Genomic DNA, 25,380 nt, shown 5'->3' with positions numbered 1-25,380 from the left:
ACGGCAACGATATGAGCTGTCAAATTGATATGGGTGGTTGAAAGCCAACACATCTAGCACAACCAGAGCAAACATTGGGCTACTGAGAAGTCCTGCATTGTTCCTCATATTGAAGGTAACAGCCCCTGCATAGCAAACAAAGGACATGTTTAAAGTTAAGGAGGCTTTTGTGGGAAGTGTTGATGGTTAATCTTTAACCAGTGGTGGAAAAAGTACTCACTTTTTTTTTCAATACTGCAATGTAGAATACCATTGCAGTATTGCATTGGTATTGCAATGGAAGTATCAATACCACAATGCATTGCGAAGCATTGTTAGCTTGTAGATCGGCATAGTTTTACTGAGGTTACGTTTAGGAATAAGGTTAGGTTCAGGCATAGTTTTACTGAGGTTACGTTTAGGAATAAGGTTAGGTTCAGGCATAGTTTTACTGAGGTTACGTTTAGGAATAAGGTTAGGTTCAGGCATAGTTTTACTGAGGTTACGTTTAGGAATAAGGTTAGGTTCAGGCATAGTTTTACTGAGGTTACGTTTAGGAATATTAGGTTCAGGCATAGTTTTACTGAGTATCTGGTGGCGACCGTTCCGAGGTCGCTGGATTTGACCTGGGGCGAGCGTGTTTTGGGGCGAGCGTTCTTGTGTTTGTGGAGTGGATCCAGAGCTGTTCATACAACTGCGCACCACATTTTAACCACTCGAAACATCCCTATTCTGGGCTGAACATTTTGGCAAAAATAGCAGATCTACAAGCTCACAACGCGGTTTGGTGTAGAGGGAGAAAAAAGAGCGGACCCAAGTACAGCGCCAGCCAACTCAGGTCAAGTTTACTGGGTATTTGCAGTAAGTAGGCTATAGTATTAGTCTTTTAGTGTCCTATATTCCAGTGCCATGCATCTGTTTAGTCTCTCATCTTTTGCCATTGAACGCGTTGTATTTTATTTATAGCAGCAGAGCCTACAATTCCCCTGCCCTCTATTAGATTTACTGTAGTTTGCAGTAGAGTTTTGTGCGTGCCTTGTTCCCGAGGTTAGAAAACCTTTCCAGACAAGAATCTCGATCTCAGTGCTTCTCAAACTGCGGACCCCCCATCTCAAAAATATATTGTGCCAGGGACCTCCAGTAGCAAAGATTTGAGTCATTATATAAATATTTTTAGTATTATATATTCAAAGATTTGCACAATTTTCAAGATTTTTCTAAAAACAGCAGATCTTCAAGCTCATAGTGCGGCACGAAGTTCCGCGCTATGAGCTTGTATATCTGCTCTTTTTGAATGGCCAAAGTATAAAATAACGGTTAAAGTGTTTAAAAGAATTGTGATGCTATATTAACAACCCCTGGGGGTCCCCAGCCTAAAAAACATCAGAAACTACATCAGTCTTGCAATCCCCATATGGGAGGACTCTCTTTCATCAAACTCCCCCAATAGGCTCTATGCACAGCAGCCATATTGTAATACATTCACAGGTGTTACCAATGATACTAATGAAGGCTCTGTTCCATTCTGGTCAAACAGAGTCAGGGTGCTGCTGATATTGTGCATGTTGGCTCACTGGAAACACTCCCAAATGGCCCTTTACGGGTGTGTAACTCTGAGAGTGTACAAATGTGTTCCATTTGTACACTCTCAGAGTTATGGGTGTCGTGGAAATCTGAAATTAAAAAATCTGAGAACTACTGTGCCACACTAAATGGAACAGAGCCTTCATTAGTATCATTGGTAACACCTGTGAAGGAAGCGACAATATGGCTGCTGTGAATAGAGCCTATACATTATCAGTCCTGACCCATACTGCCCCACAAAGCCAAAGTGCAGTAACTAGGTTTTTGGACACACACCAACTTATTTATGTATCCCAAAGGTCAAATTAGGCTACGTGATTTTGGGGGATAAACAATTACCTCAAGAACAGATATACACAATTAGTGTAATATCACTTATATGCCGATATCTCACTTGGCTGACCAGTTGAAACACTTTTAAACCCACCGGAACAACTCTACTTTGCCCCAGAATAGTAGGGTTACGCTAGGGTTCATGTAGTTAAGAGCAGTGGTGGAAAAAGTACTCCCATTTTTTACTAACGTAAAAGTATCAACACTGCAATGTAGATACTCTGTTACAAGTAAATGTCCGAAATTCAAATTATAAAAAAAAATTAAAGTAGAAAACTATTGGCATCAAAATGTACTTAAAGTACCAAAAGTAAAAGTACTCATTATGCAGAATGTCCCGTTTCAAGTTTTCAAATGTATACAAATCTTTTGAAAATAGCAGATCTACAAGCTCATAATGTGACGCATTGTGAGCTTGTAGAGTAAAACACACCTCAAAATTGTACTTGTACAAGTACAGTACTTGAGTAAATGTACTTAGTTACTTTACACCACTGGTTAAGAGACACCGGTCCAGAATTACTGCTGTAATCCTTGACACATGTTTTGTTTCTTTGTTTTGTTACTTTGCGAGGCAACAATCCTCACGCACGCTTTGTTGTCGTCCAGGAAATGTGTCACAACAACACTGTCACTATAGCACACTGATTTATGTGCAACAGGATATGTTGTTACAACTTCCAGGTAATTTAAGGATGAAAGCCGTTCCTTAGACATTTAGCATTCTAGGTGTCAGTGGGGAGAGGTTGGAAGTGGGCCGTTCCACAGGATGTCCATATGTCATGGTTTGATGTGTCGATGAGGAGGCCTTCATCACCTGGGGGGCCATTTCCATAACTGAACAGGGCTGGGCACTTCAAGCAGTGTTCATTTTGACAGCAAATCGTAATTTTGACAGCAAATCGTTATTTAATGTTTAGTCATAGTTCCATTTAGATTTGGTCATGTTTTAATCATCTGAAATGTTTTAGTTTTGGCCTAGTTTTAGTTGACTAAATATTGTGAGATTTTAGTCGACTAAATGTACTGTTGATTTAGTTGAATTAAGTGTATTTTTGGCAGGCCATGATGGCATCGTAATGCTTGATTTATACTTGGCTATGTGCCGAAAATAGCCGATCTACAAGCTCACAACGTGTCGTGTGGTTGTACATCGGCTATATTTGGCGCATGCCACTCACACGCAGCCAAGTATAAAATGACTTGTCTTAATTCTACTGGATCTCTTCTCCACTAGTCCCTCCCTAACATTTTAGTCTAGTTTTTAACTGTTGACAAAATTGTCAATATATTAAGTCATCATAGTTTTAGTCATCATAGCTTAGTTTTTATTTCAGTAAAAAGTCAATGTCAGTGATTGCTCAGATGTCCCACTTGTAGACTGGGATCACTTTCACTTTTTATGTCAGTTTGCATGTCCGGTGTAGAGATAATCAGCGGATACATAAACTTAATGGATACAGTTGTCTAGACCGGATGAAGCTGGTTAAAAATGGAATGGAGGGAGGGCGCTCGGGTGGTGCAGGGGTATAAAGTACCTGCCCAGTGCCAACAGGGGCAGTGGTGGCCTAAAGGTTAGAGGTGCGCCCTCGTTGCCGGAAGGTTGCCGGTTCGAATCCCCGGACCGACAGGAAAAATCTGGGTGGGGAAGTGAATGTTCACCACTTCCCCAACACCATTGAAGTGCCCTTGAGCAAGGCACTGAACCCCAACTGCTCCAGTGGAGCTGCGTAGTGGCCAACAGTATAAGACTGTGGTTGTACTAGTCAGCTCCCAGGTTTTAATGTGTCTGTCTGTCTGTGTGTTTCTATGTGCAGGGCGTTGCTGAAAATGAGCACTTGTGCTCAGCTACTACCCTGGGTAAATAAAAAAAATAAAAAAAAAACACCGTGGAGACTATGCGTTCGAATCCACCGGTGCAGGTGCATCCGGTTGGTTTGGCCGAGCGCCTATATGAACATAGCTGGGCGGGGAGGTCTATCTTTGATGGTGAATGTTGAACGGGAGCGGTAGGACAGAGGGCGCTATAGTGCATCCACCCGGTGGGGGCTCGTCACTGGCAGGTGAGCCAGGAGGGTACAACAACTGTCAGAAGCAAGCAGAGGGAGGATTCATTAATGAATTGGCATAACTATTAATTGGGAAGGAAAAGGGCTACACTAAAAAAAGGAATGGGAACCGGTATAGACGAATCCACAGACGCGCTGCCTGTAGGCGGCCATTGCTGCGGTGTCGCGGTGTAGGAGCGTTGACACCGCAGCTATGGCTGCCTACAGGCAGCGCGTCTGTGGATTTGTCTATAGGTAGGCTTTCTGCGGAATAGGCTCTATTCACAGCAGCCATATTATCACTTCCTTCACAGGTGTTACCAATGATACTAACTAATGAAGGCTCTGTTCCATTCTGGTCAAACAGAGTCAGGGTGCTAATATTGTGCATGTTGGCCCACTGGAAACACCAGTGGGTCTACAGTTGGGGTCCAGGGACCCTCATGGGCTTCCAAATGGCCCCTTACAGGTGTGTAACTCTAGAGTTATGGGGGTCGTGGAAACCACTGTGCTAGACTAAATGGAACAGAGCCTTCATTAGTATCATTGGTAACACCTGTGAATGTCTTCATAATATGGCTGCTGTGAATAGAGCCTATTGGTACCGCAGAAAGCCTGGTGACCTGGTTAACTAGTGGTGGTTCTCTGCTGGCTGTAGGAGGAGTGAAGACACAGTACATAATTAATACAGTATCATTATAATTATAGCTACTTAGTTACGCACTGGTGCCATGCATTGAGGATAGACCAAGCCCCCAGAGTCGATAGGGAGTCCAGTGAAGCTCATTGGAGATGGTGGCCAATCTTAGGTACTGCAGCTTATTACACGTGAACGAGCGGAAGTGGTTTCGACCAATGGGCTCGACTCACGAGCTTGCGCACAAGCTTGCGCACGGGGTTGGCGGAGGTGACGCTACTGCGCATGCGAGACGACGCGCAGAGTGACGCAAAGCGCGCCACATAGGCCCCAAATAGGCCTCGCCCATCACATTGTCCAACCCGGAAGAAGGGGTGAAAAGGGAGTATGCGCTGGGTGAGCAACTCCGTACAAGTGAATGGGCGGAGATTTTTGTTACATCTTCGTTATTTTGAAATCTATGAGATAGACCTACAAGCTGTAGGTCCATGCAGGGCTATGTTTGATGCATGACACACAATGCACAATCAAATATAAATGGGACATAATGTCCTGGAGGTTCCCCACCTCCATGCATATACCTCCCAGCATGCTTTGAGAGCCTGTGAACTCTCAATCTGGCAACCTATTCGGTGAAAAAAAGAGGGAAAACATTCTCTTAGTCCTCTTCCTCCCGGGTGCTTCTGTGTTTATTCCAACTAACAACAACACTAGGGTAGTGGTGTCTTGAGAGATTTGTGAAATCTTTGTGAAATTTATGTTGTTATTCATGCACTTTTGGCCTGTTAGGAGTATTTGTTAGGCTACCAAATAGCTGCTAAAAGAGATTATTTAATTGTGTGTATTTTGCTTTAGTTTGAGAATTTACGAGTTTGTATTCGTTGACTGACAACTTAGTAGTGTTCATAGTGAAAGAAATGAACCATCGACCATATTACTATGAATGTTGAGTTGCTCACTGGATTCTTACTCCAACTAAAGCTGACTGTTGGCTTTGAAGCGGTGTCCAGTATGTCATCATCTTTGAATGAAGTGACGACAGCGGCTGAGTTATTAGAGTCTTGCATGCAGTGGTGGAAAGTAACTAAGTACATTTACTCAAGTACTGTACTTTGAGGTACAATTTTGAGGTATTTCTTTTACTTTACTGGAGTATTTCCAATTTTCAGTACTTTTACTTCTACTCCACTACATCTCAGAGGCAAATATTGTACTTTTTCTCCACTACATTTATTTGAAAACTTGAGTTACTTTGTAGATTTTGATTATTATTACAAAACATACATTAACCACTTCAGCCCTATATGCATTTCGGCCATTTGAAAATAGCCGATCTACAAGCTCACAATGTGTCGCGATGCAACGCATTTTGAGCTTGTAGATCTGCTATTTTCAAAATATTTGTATACATTTGAAAACTTGTGAAAGACATAATGAGTACTTCTACTTTTGTACTTTAAGTACACTATGTCATCATATTTGAATGAAGTTGAGCTATTAGAGTGTTGCATGTCAGTCGGGGGATTTCTGGGCGAGTGGAGGGCTCGTTTCAATTGAAACACATCAAACAGCCACAGTATTTGCTGCCAATTCTGCCGGACAGATGGAAACCACTTTTTGTTTTTCTAAGATTTTTACCAGGTGCAGCCTAACCTCGGTCCCAGCCTCACTCATCTGCGAAAAGAAGAGCCTGGTCACGACCTAAAGCATCGAGTGTCTAGGAAGTCCGAGTGGACATGATTTCCGTTTCCCCCGGAAACTATATTTTTTGACCAATCACAACACTCGTTTTATTCACGGAGAATGTTAACAGATTTGTAAAGCATCAACGTCATTTCCTTGGGTGGTACTTCCGCCAAATTCAACCGTTTCCGGTTGTCAACTTCCTAGACAACCAACATCCCAGGTCTTGCCCAGGGTGGGTGCAGCCTGGTGTAGGAAGAGACTGATCAACTAGTCGTTAATTGCATCATTGGCTGTCCTTTACTCCTTTAAGCCAATGGGGACACTTCCCCTTTTTGCCTGTCCTTTAAGCCAATGGGGAGACGGGCCGTCCGCCCATGCTATGGGATCATACGCCCCATGCCGTGTTTCTCCGATTACTTTTTTCATTTATTTTATTTACATTTTTTATTGTATTTAATTTTTTTCATTTTCCAAAAAATAAATGAAAAAAGTAATTGAAAAAGCACGGCCCCCTCACGCATTAGGGCAGGATGAGTCACCAGAACCAAGGACGGGTGTTTTTGATGAATCTAACATGGTTAAAATGAAGTTTGAAGTTACAATGGGTTTGTATAGGAAGGGGGCATGTCTGATAAAATGAATATCAAATATCTAAATAATGAATCAAGCAACTTAAAAACTGTCTGGTGGGTTCACAAAGGCCTGAGTAGATGATAAAATGACCAAAAGTTTTTTTGAAAGTGAAATATCCCTTTAAGTACAGTACTCGAGTAAATGTACTTACACCACTGGAAATGATGGCAGTCGGATTCAAACTCGGGTACCTGCGACGTACTGTACAGTACAAGGAGTATGTGGTCCATGCACTATAGCAGTGGTTCTCAAACCCCCAAATTGATATGTATTTTGCCACGGCCCACCATCTGAAAATAGCTGATGTACAAGCTTGTAGATTTTTTTTGAATAGCCAATAGATAAATGGATAAAGTGGTCAAGATGATTGTGATGCTATGTTACTCCCAAGGACCCCCGGGGGTCCCCAGGCCCCACTTTGAAACCAATGCACTCCATGCTGAGCCAGCAGGGCAGCCTGCAGTGTAGATCACTAATAATGGAAATACAAACAACTAGTTTTCAGTGTGTTTTTTATTCTCAAAACAAAAGGCCAATCACACTCGGTCATGGTAATTAAGTTTGCGGAAGTTTGCTGTCCTACTTCTGTGAAACATGACTTTATTGCCACCCATTTAACAACGATACACCCCTGCCGTTTTATGTTCTGTTTGCTTTGCATTCTAAGTTTACATTTGCTGTAGTAAAACATCCGGGACAACGCTCCACACGTCCCAGACTCTTCTCCCTTCTGGCTCCCAAACTGTGGAACAAACTCCCCATCGCAGTCGCATAGAACTGCAGACTCACTCCCAATCTTAGGCTCTATTCACAGCAGCCATATTATGAAGACATTCACAGGTGTTACCAATGATACTAATGAAGGCTCTGTTCCATTCTGGTCAAACAGAGTCAGGATGCTGATATTGTGCATGTTGGCCCACTGGAAACACTCTGCTACACCAGTGGGTCTACAGTTGGGGTCATGGGCTTCCAAATGGCCCCTTACATGTGTGTAACTCTGAGAGTGTACAAATGGAACCAAATGGACCCGTGACTCACCTCTTCAGACTCCACCTCAGCCCGTAGCACTTGACCTAGCCTTGGCGAGTGGCGACCTTAGTTGCAGGCTTATGCAAAGGTCAAATGTAATTCAGATGTGTTAGATTACTTTTGTTGACCTGGCATCCTATAGTTTCTATAGTTTCAATGCACAGATTATTCATCATTTTTTGATATTATACCGTCTGGACTGATGATCCCAGATTACTATCTCTATGCATTTGATATTACCTCGCGTTTACCTTGCTTACTGTAAATCGCTCTGGATTCAGAGTGTCTGCTAAATGCCTAAATAGGCTCTATGCACAGCAGCCATATTATCACTTCCTTCACAGGTGTTACCATGATACTAATGAATGCTCTGTTCCATTTAGTGTAGCACAGTGGTTTGCAGATTTTTCAATTTCGACGACCCCCATAACTCTGAGAGTGTACAAATTTGTACACTCAGAGTAAGGGGCCATTTGGAAACCCCTTAAGGAACCATGAGGGTCCCTGGACCCACATTTTAGACCCACTGGTGTAACAGAGCGTTTCCAGTGAGCCAACATGCACAATAACAGCACCCTGACTCTGTTTGACCAGAATGGAACAGAGCCTTCATTAGTATCATTGGCAACACCTGTGAATGTCTTCACACTATGGCTGCTGTAGTGCCTATTGTAAATTGCTGTGTATGTATTTGTTTTCCTCCTTCTAGACCCAGAAAAAGCCCTGGAGATAGACCTTCTTCCCGTCGACCTCCATTTCTAATCAGCCAGTCTCCTCACGGTGTCCTGGGGGTTGCGTGGCACTATCAGGCCACTTGACCGCCTCCAGTTGCTCTCCCACCCTACAGAGAAACCGTCCCTCGCCCCTTCAAACGTCCGTCAAACGGGGATAAATGAGTGAACCGGCCGGAGAGGACAGGGCTGGGACATGTACCAGAACCCAGACAGGTAGGGCTGTCACCATTACAAATTTAAGTTGACCATTAATTGTCACTCAAATAATTGCGATTCACTATTTAATTGTGTGTGCATATATGACAAATAACTGAAATATACAAAGAAATTATTGACATATTTAATAATTTTATACATGTAAAACTAACAGAAATATCAGATCTACAAGCTTACAACGAGTCACTAAGTGACGCGTTGTGAGCTTGTAGATCTGATATTTCAGCTTTTTTAATATTTGAAAATGTGTGAACATTTTTCAACATGGAAACGATTATGACGGCTATGCAAAAATAATTGCGATTATCTCAAATAATTGCGATTTGGCGATTATGTAATAATTGTGGCAGTTCTACCAACAGCCAGGAGGTCATAGATCATCATAGGTCATTCAAGAAAGAAAAATCCAAGTATAGCAGGGCTGGGACTGTCGATTGTCTTCTTAGCTATTATTCTTTTGATTACTTTTTCAATTAATTGAAATCAAGAAGTTTGGTTTAAATGATATATATATTTTTAAATATATCAACAAATCAATTAACAACTTTTATTAATTATAAATCCATTATTTCATTATGGATGGATGTTTATAAATGAATCGATTAGTTTGATTAAACATACACGATTAAACACACATCTCTGGTTCTGGTGACTGATATTGTCCTTCTAATATGTGCCTTTTTTCATTTTCTTTTTTTTTCATTTTCCCCCAAAAATAAATGAGAAAAGTAATTGAAAAAACATGGCCCCCTCGCATATTAGAAGGAGAATATCAGTCACCAGAACCAGGGACGTGTGTTTTCAATAAATATAACATGGTTAAAATGGAGTTTGAAGTTCAAATCAAGCAACTTCAAAACTGTCTGGGGCGAAACACTAAAGCCTGAGTAGACGTTAAAATGATCCCAAACATGTTTGAAAGTGAAATATCCCTTTAACTTTTGCAACCCTTAAGTACGTACATAGCCTTTCGATCTGGGCTGTAAGCTTGTCTATTCTCATATGTGTGTTAGTGTTGATTTCGTCGACTAAAACTATGACGACAAATGTTCATTGACTACCTTTTTTCACTGACGAAAACAAAAAATGATGATGACTGAATGATGACTAAAATAGACTAAATATACAATTTTGTCAACAAATAAAAACTAGACTAAATGTTAGTGAGGGACTAGTGGAGAAGAGATCCAGTAGAACTAAAAGACAAGTCATTTAATGTTTGGTTGCGCTCAGGTGTTGCGCTCTGAAAATAGCAGATCTACAAGCTCACGTGTCGTGCTGCGACACATTGTGAGCTTGTAGACTCGGCTAACATTTCAGATGACTAAAACTAAATGGAATTTGATTCAAAAGACTATGACTAAAACTGAATCAAAATTTGCTGTCAAAATCAACACTAGTACTGACCCTCTGTTTCTGTGTCCCGGTGTGTCTGGGCCTATAACAGGATGTCCTGGTTCAGTGGGTTCCTAGTGGCCAGAGTGGACGACCGCAAGACCGCGTGGGGCGAGCGCAATGGCAAGAAGAGCAAGCGGAAGGGAGGCTCCTCTCTCTGCAACCCGCGGTACATGAGCTGCCTGCGGGACTCGGACGCCGGCATGGACTCGCCCTCCCATGGCGCCCCGCTCCACCAGCACCACCACCACCCCGGCGGCGGCGGCGGGGGGGGCAACTTCGGCGTCCGCTGCGGCTGGCAGGAGGACCACTACGGCAAAATGGGCGGGGGGGCGTCGTCGTCGTCCTGCGGGGAAGGGGTGGGGCTGAAGTCGGTGGACCTGGGCTTCGAGGACGACCTCAAGGGAAGGAAAGGAGGGTGCAACGGGGGAGGGGACGCGGGCGACGAGGGGGGTCCCGGAGGAGGAGGAGGGGTGACGACGGCGGCGGACTGCTGGCTCCGGGTGGTGCGCGTGTTCCAGTCCAAGAAGTTCGAGTCGCGCAAGCTGGAGCGCCTCTACCAGCGCTACTTCTTCCGGCTCAACCAGAGCTCGCTGACCATGCTGATGGGCGTGCTGGTGATCGTGTGCGGCGTGATGCTCGCCTTCCACTGCGTGGCCACGCGGCCGCCGCACGCGGCCTACGCGTCGGCGCTGGCGGTGGCCATGGCGCTCTTCGTGGCGCTGATGGCGGTGTGCAACCGCAACGGCTTCCACCAGGACTACATGTGGATGGTCAGCTACCTGGTGATCGGCGTGCTGGTGTCGGTGCAGGTGCTGGGCGTGCTGATGGTGCGGCCGCGCAGCGCCTCGGAGGGCATCTGGTGGTCGGTGTTCTTCATCTACATCATCTACACGCTGCTGCCCGTGCGCATGCGGGCGGCCGTGCTCAGCGGCGTGGTGCTGAGCGTCATCCACGTGGTCATCACCTGGCAGATCAACCAGGAGGACGCGTTCCTCTGGAAGCAGGTAAGAGATGATGGGCTTGCACCACCACACCACACCGCTGGTTCCCCCAACCGGGGGTCTGGGACCCCCAACGTCCGCATTGCTGCTGCTGGGTCATGAAATATATTTATATATATTTTTATATCTTCTCTCATAATAGACGATCTACTGTAGATCTTGTCTGTCTGGAGGTAGTCCACAATTCTAAACATGTTGCACGAAATTATAACTTGCATTTTTGGGTAGGCCTATACATTATATTATTGTATTATATATATTTTTTTAAATTAAAAGCGAAAATAGCCAAGCTGCAAGAGCTTGTAAAACTACCTATTTTCGCTCAAAGTGGTTCATATTTTTTAAAGAAACTGTGTGTGTGTGTGTGTGTGTGTGTGTGTGTGTGTGTGTGTGTGTGTGTGTGTGTGTGTGTGTGTGTGTGTGTGTGTGTGTGTGTGCGTGCGTGCGTGCGTGCGCGCGCGCGCGTATGTGTGTGGTGGGGCGGGGGGGTGTCTCAGCTTTTGTATGATGTAAGAAGGGGGGGGGGGGCTCCAAGGAAGAAAGGTTGGGAACCACTGCACAAAAATATAACAGACTGTTATAACAGATAATGGACATTTTGACTAAAACGGGAATAGAACCTTGTCTGACAACGGGAACATTATTTGAAAGCTCCTTCCAGTGTGTTTGCTTTATTTTAGATGGCTTGCAGGCCAAGGGTCCGTCCAGCACGGCTCTGCTTTGTCTCATCATGTTTTATGGCAGGCTTTTCCAACAGGCGTGTTTATAATATATCGTATTGCTTTGTAGAGACCATGTGCTTCACTCAGAGTGAAGTTGCAATCTGTTGCCAATTGTCTCTCTGTGCTGCAGCCTATAGGGTCTCAAGGAATTCTTTAAAACGCGGACCGCACGCATTCAGTCAAAACGTCGTAGTATTTATTCTACATAACCGTTGCTGTCGGGCAGAAACCTCTCATCTCCATATAACTTTTTGTGTTTTTTCGTAAATTAACGCCCCTATTTAATCACACTGCAGTGTCACACAATAGCATCAAAAGTAACAGATCCACAGCTTGTAGATCTGCTACTTTTGCTGTTTTTGAATTTGAATCCTGAAAAAGTAAGAGCGGTTTCACACTATGGTCCCGGGTGCGCACTCCAGGCCGCTTGGCAGGTGTCGCGCTAGTGTGAATGTTGCGCATCGTTCCCCGAAACGGATCGCCGTTCCGTACCCGAAACCACCTCGAGAGGTAGTCTCGGGTGCGATTCTTGCGTCCTCGGTTACGGTACACTGCAATGTGAAAGCAAGCGTATCGTTTGACGGAAGTGGCCCGCTATTTGTAATAGGTGACGGTATATAAACTCGACAAAGACAGTCAACAAAAACAGTAAACACGTCGCAGATCAATCCACAGGGGTTCAACCATGGCCGGATCCCGCGGGTTAATTTCATCATTAAATTATAAAATGAACCCGCGGGATGATGCGCTAAAACCCGCAATATTTATATATAAAACTTTTTTATTTATTTATATAAAACATTACATACAGAAATAGAATGAGAGCGCGAGATAGAAAGAGAGGCCGTGTCACGGCCATATAATGACAGCAGCAATATATATATATATATAGAGAGAGAGAGGCCATATATATATATATATATATATATATATATATATATATATATATATATATATATATATATATATATATATATATATATATATATATATATATATATATATATATATATATATGGATATCTTGTGGAGTTTCAGCTACTATGCATCCCAGAAATATATAGCTTATAAGGCTTTGTAATTTGAAATGTGTAAGTAAATATGGTAACTCATTTAGATGTAGGCCTACATAGGTTTATGGTTTCCCAAGGACTATAGCCGTTTCACTCATGATGCAATTTCTCTTTCATAACAGATGCATACATGTGCCAGATAATCCCCACACAAAGAGAGTAAAAAAAGAAAAGACGTTACTTTATTTAGTAAGACATCAGAAACAGTACATGGAAGTACAATTCACAATACAAGGTTTCAGTCATTCAGTCCGACTTCACTGTATAGGCTAGTTGCCTTTTCATAAATGATATATTTTTGTACTTAAGCTGTCGTGAAAGTTTATAATATTTAGAGAAATGTAAAGTTTCAAATACAAAAGTAGTAGTGGTTGTGAAGGTTAGCAAACTGGACATTTAGACTGAATGTTTCCTGTATCCTCATCTTGCGCTAATGCACACAAGTGTTTCACCAGGTTTTATTTGTGTTGTTTCTCATAAGCGTGCATCCGTTGTCTGTCAACAACACAGCAGTCTGTGCCTTGACTTCTGTGCGCTCAGTGCGCTCCTGACTCTCTCCCCAGCGGCAACCCTATATTTATGCGCGACCAGCACAAACATTGTCGCATAGTTGATGACGTCTGTGTCCACTGGCGAAGCACTATGTGCATGCCGCCACCTATAGGATCGGGGGTATATATGCAAGTGTATTCGGGCGCGTTAGAGCCTTGGCCAGTGTGAATGCTGGCCAGCCAAGCGCACTCGGGAACGGAGGGGTCTCGAGTGCGCACCCGGGACCATAGTGTGAAACCGCCCTAACAGTTTTGGACTGCAGCCAAATAGATACAATTGGGGGGAGGGGGTGCGGGGGGTCCTTGACAATGTTTGAGAACCACTGGCGTTATGAATGGAAGACAGACAGACAGACAGACAGACAGACACAGCATGTGGTTGGTCTGCTGAGGCGGTGTGGTATATCACAGTGTATATGTGTGAGTCCATTGTGTCTTGTGACTGCGTGTAGCATTGTTTGTGTATTTGTTTGCCAACTTATGGGACGTACGTACGGGGGTTGTTTGTGCTCCATGCCAAGGTCCAAGGGGTCCTGGCTGAAGGTCAGTGGGCTGAGTGGTCCGCCTCGCTGAGACGGACAGACGGATGGACATCCGCTCATGTCTCTTGTGTGTGGGTTTGTGTTGTCTGTGGCCCAGGGCAGGAATTTCAGGGAGGCCACGAAGGTCATGGCAGTCGTCGCCCCTCAGTTTGGCCTTGTGCCCCTCAAAAAATTGCCATGCCCTGAGACCACAGTGGCCTTAATGCCCCAGCTGACTGTTCCACTGTCTACTCTGTGTCTTTCTTGTCATGTAGACACCAGTGTCTCTTTCTTGTCATGTAGACACCAGTGTCTCTTTCTTGTCATGTAGACACCAGTGTCTCTTTCTTGTCTTTTGTTGAGATTCTGAATTCTTAACTCCTCCGAGTCCCCATCTTTAACTCACTTAGTGCCAAGTAAATACAAAAATAATTGGCCATTGTGCCAGCCATTTGTTTTTAATTTACAAGTTCTTGTTCGCATTCAATAACTTGTTGTTCTTGAATGCGCTCGAGTGTAAGCCACTTGCCTTCCCACTTGCCCCCCTCCCCTCTTCTTCTTCTCTCTCCCCACTCTTCTTTCTATGGAACTAACGTTGCGATGGGAATGATATACAAAAACGAATTTCACCCACTTTTTTACCTTGTAAACCTGTGATGTGACAATAAACCTGATTCTGATTCTGAGCTTTCACAACACTTCCGGTGCCTGACCGGAAGTGTCGTGAAAGCTCGGCTTACGGTCGCTATTAAAATGCGCGATTTAAAGCAAGACCTATAGGCGCAGGTTTTTAACTGTGGCGGATCCGTTATAGAGTTATGGAATTTCTTTACTGTACCACTGGTCCTAGCATATCATAACGTCATAATAAAGGTAAGAATAACGTTGGCCGCAATTCTCCTTTAAGTAGTCACAGAATATTTATCTTTAGTATGATCGATCCTCTGATGGTTGGTAATCACGGGGGCTTTCACTGGATCCATGGGGAAAAAAAAACATTTTCACTGCAACTCGCCTTTCACTTTCACTTTCACATTGAAAACAGCATGTCTGGGGGAAATGCAGGGGGAAAAAAAGCAACTCGAGTTCGAAACGGAAAAGTTTGTGAATAATACTGATTTAGGTCTCTTCAAAATCGGGATGGGCATCGGACCCAACAATCTGACATCGGGTGGGGGCTCTAGTGTGTGTGTGTGTGTGTGTGTGTGTGTGTGTGTGTGTGTGTGTGTGTGTGTGACAGAATACCATGATGATATAAAGCAGTGTCGCTCTCTCAACAAGGGACGCTTTGTCCTTTTTCTCAGAGGGTGGGGTGACAGCGAGGGGAGGGGGACAGGACAGTATGGTGGCTTGTTGTTTGCATTCTGTAACGGCCCGCAAACGGTTGCATAACTATCGGTTTCCTATTGAGACGATTATATAGGTGAGGGAATAAATTAGGGGGGAAATCGTCATTACGTTGAAAACAATGGCGGGGGGCTAGGGGACTCGGGGGAGGAATGTTTTCTCTACTTGACGGACAATCAGCTGTATAGGGGGATTGTCTCATCCACTCTGTCGCTCCCTTGACTGTGGGAAAAAAGGCTCTGAATACTTCTCAAGTGTAAGGAGAGGGTGGTCTACTATACTCTCTCTCTCTCTCTCTCTCTCTCTCTCTCTCTCTCTCTCTCTCTCTCTCTATGCATCAAGATATCTTTTTCCCACACTAGTCCAGTTCTATACCGTAGTTCAGTTCTATTAGGTTGTAAATCACAATTTATGGCAATATTCACAGTTTGAAGAAGGGGAAAGAACTAAGTAAACAACGACCGGTAGGAGACACAACTCCTTTGTATCTCCTACCGGAACCGCTGCCTACCGGTCCGCTGGTCATCAAATTATTGGCTTAGGAATGCGACAAAAACAAAAAAAATATCCATGAATTCAAGTCTCCATGGTGTGACTAATCGATAGGTGTTTTTTTTTCCCGATGTTTCTTTTTTTTACCCATCATTTCCCTCTATACCAGCTGTGGTGGTGTTTACCTGCAGAAAAACACACAGTTTTGGTTGCCCAAAAACATCCCGTCTACATAACAAACAGTGAAAAGAGAGAGTAATGAGAGAGTAATGTGTGCGTATGTGTTTCTGCAGGTAAATACCACCACACTAATCGACCGTTATGTTCCGTGGTTGCCCTGCAACATCATATATACATGATCTACCACGGTGCAATCCATTACAGACCGTGTTTTGTTTGCCATTGTTACGTGGCTGACATGTCATGAGATGAGACGAGGGCACACAGCCCCAGCAGCTATATGGTGCATGCATTCATAACGTCCTCTCTCTCTCTCTCTGTGCTAATCCACTGTGAACATCATCAATCACCTTCTTTACGCTCGTGTGCGTCGTGTGTTTCCTCTTTCTCCGATAACTCATTAACCGCGCGGCGTTTCGGTTGGTCTCAGTGCGGGTCGCCAAGATAACGATACGTTTGTGTGATTATGAAACGACGTGAGGCTGATTTAGTGTGAAGTTTATACTGTCTTCTCACCACTAAGTGGAACAGTTAGTGGGCCCCTGAGAACACTGGGCACCATGTTTATATATATATATATATATATATAATATTTCTTTTAAAATATATTTTATATTTGATTGTATATCGACAATTGTTTTACAAATGAGGTGCCAAATACATGTAATATATATTTTTTAATTACATTTAAAGTGGCACTACAGTATGTAACTTTTTTTTTATTATGAATAAAATGTAATTTTGTCCAATCTGTATGGTAGAGTATGTTAATACAATGTAACTATAATTGGGGCGGTTGTATTTTATCTCGTTGCTCTTCTATTGAGACATTTAGATCGTGTCAAAGGTCACGTCTCACCTAGACACAGGATCTGACACGAATTTTGACCTGATGGTCAAGATAAAAATGTATCCCCTGAGCAAGCAGGCAGGCTCTATTAGCTCAATGGTAAAAATGTCAGCACTTTCGCACGAAACCGGGTTCAAATCTGGGGTAGAAGAGGAAAGTTACTTTGTGCATGCAGCTTTACAGTAAGTCCCAACATTTCTACAAATGCTACTCTCTGTCTAGTGTTGTGATCAGGTGCTTATGTAATAACTGTGACAGGGCCTAATAATCATCATGGCACGGCCGCACGGATGACTCCGTTGTTATTAAATCCCTTGACCTGCAGATGATCATCAGAACGGGTGAATTTAAAAAGCAACCCAGATGGCATCATGTGATCTGGAGCAGCAGCCCAGAATTAGGTTAGTGATTGACTTAATGAAGAGATGGGAGCCATCATGGCAGAAAGGCTTTGTTGAGACACAGGCCGATGATGTCATGCTGCTACAGGCTGCAGAGAAACTTCATTAGGTTTTTCTTTTTTTTCTGAAGCGGAGCTTTGGAACTCTGGAGCTGATTGACCCCGCCCCCCCCCGCCTCACCATGCATGCAGGGGTCATGCAGGGGTCAGAGTTCACCGTCAGGCTAACATTAACTCACACTCGTTGTGAGCTTGTAGATCGGCTGTTTTCGGCACACAGCCAAGTATGAATCAGGCATAACGACACAATAACACGCACAATACATGTACTGCCTTCCTAAGCCGTGTGCAGTGTTGCCAGATTTTGTGAGAGAAAAAAAGAAACCAGGTCTATGAAAACAATCTCAAAAGAAGCAACTAGGCCACATGAGCACTTCAAACATTGGCTGTGGGTCCCTGGCACAAAATATTTTCAGTTTGCAGACATATTCATTTGGGGGTCCTTGACTTGAGAAACACTGGTTTAAACAACATGAGGAAACAAGCCCCAAAAAACGCTGTTAGATTTATTCTATCTATCAGACACTATATGAATTAATTACATCAATAAACGGAGAAAACTTCTTATTATAATAGTATTTGGGTTTATTCCAGAGAAGAGATCTTACAAGCGTCGGAAAAGCATGGTCCCAGATATATTCTTCTGACAACTATTGTACCAATATTTACAAGCAACTTTACAGAAAAGCAAGCCCAAAGTCACTTATAATAAGTGGACCTGGCAACACTAGCTGTGTGCTGTGCTGTTGGCAGAGGGACGTTAGTGTTGATATGACTGAATTTCACAGCTGCATACGAGGGACGATGGTTAGAGAGGATGTTGTCTGTTCCTGGTGTCACTTCTACTACTTCTACCGCTGTTCTTTTCTGAGGAGGCTCAGGGTCCTTCGGGGTGTGTAACAGGATGCTGCAGATGTCCTATCAGTCTATTATAATTGCTTGTGCCCTCTCTTCTTTGTGATTTGCCTGCTGGGGTGGGGTGGGAGGGGGGGCAGTCTACACAATGTCCAGCTGGGTCAAAGAAGTAGCCAGCCGGGTGCACGCCGCGTGTGCATGCAGGGTTTTTATGACTCTGTTAACATTACATACATGAGCATCTTTCTCCAGATGAAAAACTATTACTTTCGATAGGACACCCACTGTAGGGCAAATACACTTTTAGCTCGATAAAAGACCTCTCTACCTCCATTCTGTAATAACATGAACAGAAAAAAAAGGAAAAGATTCCTTTCACACAATATGAAAGGAATGATTAAGTTGCTTCTTATGGGATAAATCAATATGAAATTATTTTGAGACCATTATTATAATTCACACACAAGTCGTGTGCCTATTTATCCATTATTCTGTTGTAATAATTATTATCAGTATTGGCTTAAATGGTGCATTTATGTAGCGCTTTACATAGATTGTGCATTACATTCACCCATTCACACACACATTCATACACCGATGGTGGCGGAAACCATGCAAGGCACCAACCTGCTCATCGGGAGCAATTAGGGGTTCAGCGTTTATGCTCAAGGACACTTCGACACTAACTCTGGGGGACCACCACAGACCGGGATCGAACTGGGAACCTTGCGTTTTCCAGTTCACTCTACCCGGCCTCTCTAGCCCTGAGCCACTGCCGCCCCATGTTGCTGTGTGAGCTTGTAGATCGGCTCTGTTAGCCACACTACAGAGCCAACGCAGGTCCAGTTTTCTAAGTCTAGAGGGTTCTGTATGTCTGCGTGTAGTTGGGGCTGTGCAGTGTGCACATCCCCAGGTATGGACATGTAGGATCTATTGAAAGTAAACATTTTGCCCTGTGTTTAGATAACAAAACTATAAACTAAAATATATATAGGCTATATTTTACCATCATTTCCATCTATAACAGCAGTCATCAGCCAATGGAGTAGTGTGCCGGTGAAACACACTAGCCTCTCGCTGTATTTTGGTGCTTTCACTGTTTGTTTTGGTCAGTCTGGGAACCAAAATTCTGTTAGCGGAATCTGTCTTGAGAGATTAGTATTGGGAGACGGGGATGGTTTTCTTTGGTCTACCAAAACAAACACCAAACACCAAAATACAGCGAGAGGGCAATGTGTTTCTGCAGATAAACACCACCACCGCCACTCTAGTGACTGATAACTGCTGGCATACTGAAATGATGGGTATGTAAACACAGGGCAAAGCTACATTCTGTTCCTTTAATATGAAGCTTAGTTGTGTTATGGAGACGACGTTCCCTGGGAAATATTCACACTGTCCTTAATTGTGAGATTCACTCAATCAGCAAGTTGGCAGATATCCTCCCCGTTTTACATCTGTTATCTGCTGACAGCTGAAATCAATTAGCCATAGCTACGCATACTGCACACGCAGACGCGCACGCGCACACACACAAACCTGGGAAAGTGTGTGTGTCCAAATGTCCAAAACTGTTACTTGTCAGGATTCAAATTCAAAAGCATCAAAAGTAGCAGATCTACAAGCTCGAAACGCGTCGCTTCGCGCCGCGTTTCGAGCTTGTAGATCTGCTACTTTTGATGCATTTGTGTGACGCTGTAGTACGATCAAGTAGGGCGTTAATTTATGAAAAAAAGCCCACAAACGGTTAGAATATGGAGATGAGAGGTTTCATGTTATGTTATATAGTAACATAGTATTGTTCTGTGGATGCTGTGAGACACAGGGGGTTGTTGGAGGTCAAACGCTGGTTCCTAAAAATATACCCAGCAGCAGCCTCTTGTGTTTGTGCTACAGTAACTGTTGCGTCATGAGGGACAGTCTTATCAGGGGCTGCTTCAGAGCAACAGCGGTTCCCCCTCCCTAGCCCCCCCTCTCTGTGCATACCACACGCACGCACACACGCACGCACACAGTTTGTGTCCAGGGTGTGTGTGTGTTGCTGGTAGTGGGTCAGGCTGCGTCTCTGGGTTACAGTGAGCCTGGAACACTGTTATCCTGAGCAAGACCAGGGGAGGAGGAGGCATGGATGAAAACACACATACTGTAGATATGGACACACACACGCACGCGCACACGCACACGCACTCAACCTCAAGGAGGGCACCCAACTTCATAAAACCCAACCTCAGTGTAGACGGGTAGGCACTAGGCATCCATGGAAGTCATGCATGAAGGCCATCATGGCCTCTGTACCCCCTTCAACTTGTAGCTAGGCAGATACCGGGAATAATCGTTCACTTCCGGATAAAAGCGCCAAAATTGGTACACATACTCCTTGGGTAGTACTGTTTTGATAAAACCCGTTAGCCACCTGAAAATTCAAGATGGCGGCCATTTTTCAAGATGGCCGCCATTGAATATACAGTAATATTACATTTCCCAACAAAATCCCATAGATACAAGCGCCAAAATTGGCAAACATACTCCTTGGGTATTGCTCTTTTGATAAAAACCAAAGATTTTAAGATGGTGGCCATTTTTCAAGATGGCCACCATTGAATATACAGTAATTCGCAGTAATTTCACAATAAAATGTCATAGATATACACCAAAATTGGCACACACACTCTTTGGGTATTGCTCTTTTGATGAAACCTGTTACCCATGTAAAAATTCAAGATGGCAGCCATTTTTCAAGATGGCCACCATTGTACAGTAGGCTATATACAGTCAAATCACATTTAGAAGTAAAATAGTTTAGAAGCAAGCACCAAAATTGGCTCATATACCATTCTTTTAATAACATATTAGCAGCCACCTAAAAATTCAAGATGGTGGCCCTTTTTCAAGATGGCTGCCATTTAATATACAGTATTGCTACATTTTGCAATAAAATCACATAGATTAGCGCTGAGAGACAAGCGGATCTTGCAAGTGTAGATTACAAGTAGTAATAGCGCCCTGGGATCACCCTTCGTCTAGTCTCTACCCTTCGACCTGTTTGGCTTGGGTAACCCTGCCAGGAGTACAAGACTCCTGCCGACATAGTTCTAGTAGTCCAGGCGTTTCGGGCCAGAATCGTGCACTTTACGATACAAGCATGAAATTTGACACACAGTTAGAGCATGCCATAAGGAACATTTTTGGCTATAGGGCCATCGCAGATTTGTCCTGTGGTAACCATGGCAGCCATTTTCCCAAATGGCCTCCATCTGCTGTTATTTTACCAATAACTCAGGTGCTAGACCACCTAGGATCTTGATTCTGGTGACTAATCCTACATTTTCAAGGATGAGGAATACAGCGGTACTATTTACAACATTCTACTACCCAACTGCATATATCTGGCATTCAGTTAATTAAATAATAATAAACCCATCAAAATATGTAATGATGTAGTACAGTAGATGTTTTCAAACTGACACGTGAGAGTCAAGAATGCAGTACTTCACTGTTTCTTTTATTAGTAGTAGTATTGCATAATTATTTTCAATGGACTATAAGACACAACAAAGGCAGAGTACTCATGAGTCATAGCCTAATGGCATATAGACCAATTATTTGTTTACCAACATTGAGGCTGGACGCACAGGTGATTGTTTCACGCAATCAATTCTCAACCTGTTGTTTTGGGGTGCGCTGATTTCAGCACACCCCAACCCCCTCTTGTGTGTTGGCTAGTGAGGCGCGTCCTAGCGAGACCTGATAGAATGGGTTTCATTGCGCGCATACTGGTTCCGCGCAGACTGGTTCTTATCAGTGTGACGTCGTCTGTTAAGGGGTCTATTCAATAAATGTTAGTTGTTAGTTGCACAGTCCACCACAGTAGCAAAGGGCAGTACACTGAAGTGCTGCCTTAACACATCTGCATTGTCCACTGCATCCCTTTTTGCAACCACAGCGGAGGAGTTCCCGAAAGGCCAGGCTCGCTTCTGTGTGGTCCAGTGCACTTCCCATCCTCCTGTCAAAAGTAGAATCAGCTTTATTGTCAGATCACAGGTTTACAAGTGTAAAGAAGTGGATTAAATTATTTGTATTCACCTGTCTCCTTCCTCTTCCACCCCCATTCACCTGGGGATGGGAGTTCAGGGGCTGCAACCATCGCCTGTCCCCAACAATGGCCAGCTTGGTAGGCTGCCCTCTTTGTATGTTGAATCAGTGCAGCTCGTGTTGGGGGGAGTCCATCAATTGTTCTGCCCTTCTGGGTGAATAGCTGCTTCCGTGCCTGAATCACTGATGCCTGGCCGCTAGTGCGGTCATAGAGCAATACCACAAAACGCTCCAGAGGCTCCATCCAGTCATCTATTTTGTCTGGGATGGCAGCTAAGGAACTGAAGGCACGTGTGACGTCACCATAGGTTTTCCAGGTCTCCCATGCCGTCTTCTTGCCTCTGCCTCCAAAAGATGACACTGTGTCACATCCAGTAAAGGCATCGAACATGGGTAAGGCTAAGCATCGATCTGGGCCTAATGCCCTTGCCATCTCATGAGCTGCTAAGTTACGGAAACTTTTCCCAGTTCCAAAAGCAACCCACAGCTCAGTCAAGTGGAGGCGTTGGGCTGACGTTACTGCCAGGACTAGCACATCCGTGTCTACTGTGCGTATTGTCACCTTGCTATACCCTTTCTTCACAGCATCTTCTAGGTGTAATATGACACGAGTATCAGCCTCCTCATGTACTGTAGTTAGTTAGGTAGTTACTAGCATGTTGTGAATAGTACCACTGTATTCCTCATCCTTGAAAATGTAGGATTAGTCACCAGAATCAAGATCCTAGGTGGTCTAGCACCTGAGTCATTGGTAAAATGACAGCAGGTCGTGGCCATTTTGAAAGATGGCTGCCATGGTTACCACAAGACAATTCTAAATAGTACCACTGTATTCCTCATCCTTGAAAATGTAGGATTAGTCACCAGAATCAAGATCCTAGGTGGTCTAGCACCTGAGTTATTGGTAAAATAACAGCAGATGGAGGCCATTTTGGAAAATGGCTGCCATGGTTACCACAGGACAAATCTGCGATGGCCCTATAGCCAAAAATGTTCCTTATGGCATGCTCTAACTGTGTGCCAAATGTCATGCTTGTATCGTAAAGTGCACGATTCCATCAAAATATGGCCCGAAACGCTTGGACTATAGGGGTCATGGACACATGCAAACTGCCCCACCACGTGCTCCTTCAGCGCTGATCGGGTAGGAGGAATGGCTTCATATGGTCTCTGCTTCTGAGCAAACATGTCCAACCTTGCATCATCAACACCTTCAGCTGCGCTTGATCTGTCATACATCATGAGCGAACTCTCTCTCCTCCATCCTGATACTCCTGGACCTGTCTGCAGCGTTCGACACAGTGAACCATCAGATCCTCCTCTCCACCCTTAAGGGGATGGGTGTCTCAGGCTCTGCACTCTCCCTGTTTGCATCCTACCTGACGGGTCGCTCCTACCAGGTGATGCTGAGAGGGTCTGTATCAGAACCACACAGACTCACTACTGGGGTTCCCCAAGGCTCGGTTCTGGGTCCTCTTCTTTTCTCTCTCTACACTACAACTCTTGGTGCTGTCATCCACTCCCATGGCTTTTCCTACCACTGCTATGCCGATGACACCCAGCTGATCCTCTCATTCCCCCCCCTCTGACACACAAGTGGAGGCACGCATTGCTGCTTGTCTAGCTGACATCTCGGAGTGGATGTCGACGCACCACCTGAAGCTCAACCTGGACAAGACCGAGCTGATGTTCCTCCCGCAGAAGGGCTGTCCGCACCGAGACATGGCCATCACCATTGATAATGCTGTGGTGACGTCAACTCGGACTGCGAAGAGTCTGGGTGTGACCCTGGACGATCAACTGTCGTTCTCGGCAAACATCGCATCAGTGACACGGTCCTGCAGATTCCTCCTCTACAACATCAGGAGGATTCGCCCCTTCCTCACGGAGAAGGCAGCCCAGGTGCTCATCCAGGCTCTTGTCATCTCCCGCCTGGACTACTGCAACTCCCTCCTGGCTGGTGCTCCGGCATCTGCCATCAGACCTCTGGAGCTTGTTCAGAAAGCTGCAGCTCGTCTGGTGTTCAACCGCCCCAAGTTCTCCCACACAACTATCCTTCTCCGTTCTCTACACTGGCTCCCCGTAGCAGCTCGGATCCAGTTTAAAACCCTGGTGCTAGCCTATAGGGCAGTGAAAGGAACAGCTCCTTCTTACCTCCGGGCTATGGTCGATGCCTACACCCCTGCCCGACCACTTCGGTCTGCCACCTCGGGGGCGACTTGCCTCGTCACTCAAGGGTCCTTCTGGTCGATCGACACGGTCACGACATTTTTCTGTTCTGGCCCCACAGTGGTGGAATGAACTTCCCACTGATGTCAGGACAGCAGAGTCACTGCCCATCTTTCGCCGCAGGCTGAAAACACTACCCTTCCTCTTTGTCTTGTACAAGAAAATGCTACACATAATAGACTTATAACATAGCATGATCCCCTAATTTAGCAGAAGATTAGGATTCCGGGGCTGATATATGGTACAAGGAAGCCAGTGAAGTCAGTCCATGGGTCCAGATTCAGATTCTACATAGTGAAAAATGTATGATTTGACACCAAGATTACTCAAATAGGACATATTATGGTGATTTTATTCAGAAATGCATTATTAGTGTATATTCAATGGCGGCCACCTTGCAAAATGGCCGCCATCTTGAATTTTTAGGTGGCTGCTAAAATATTATTAAAAGAATGGTATATGAGCCGATTTTGGTGCTTGCTTCTAAGCTATTTTACTTCTAAATGTGATTTGACTGTATATAGCCTACTGTACAATGGTGGCCATCTTGAAAAATGGCTGCCATCTTGAATTTTTACATGGGTAACAGGTGTCATCAAAAGAGCAATACCCAAAGAGTGTGTGTGCCAATTTTGGTGCATATCTATGACATTTTATTGTGCAATTACTGCGAATTACTGTATATTCAATGGTGGCCATCTTGAAAAATGGCCACCATCTTAAAATC

At 44.3% G+C, this 25,380-nt stretch overlaps 1 protein-coding gene across 1 annotated transcript in view; it reads left to right on the top strand.

Annotated features, from left to right (window-relative positions):
- Positions 1–25,380, top strand: part of adcy6a (adenylate cyclase 6a) — a 108,270-nt gene that overhangs the window by 5,639 nt on the left and 77,251 nt on the right. The window contains exons 2-3 of the mRNA XM_084069463.1: positions 8,642–8,879; positions 10,330–11,284. Coding sequence (XP_083925589.1) covers positions 8,860–8,879; positions 10,330–11,284 — 975 coding nt within the window. The 5' untranslated portion in view covers positions 8,642–8,859. The remainder of the gene's footprint in view (positions 1–8,641; positions 8,880–10,329; positions 11,285–25,380) is intronic.

This window comes from Gymnoscopelus microlampas, assembly GCF_963454915.1.
Source record: "Gymnoscopelus microlampas genome assembly, chromosome: 10".
In the NCBI taxonomy this organism is placed as follows: domain Eukaryota; kingdom Metazoa; phylum Chordata; class Actinopteri; order Myctophiformes; family Myctophidae; genus Gymnoscopelus; species Gymnoscopelus microlampas.
This window is presented reverse-complemented; position numbering and strand designations above follow the sequence as displayed.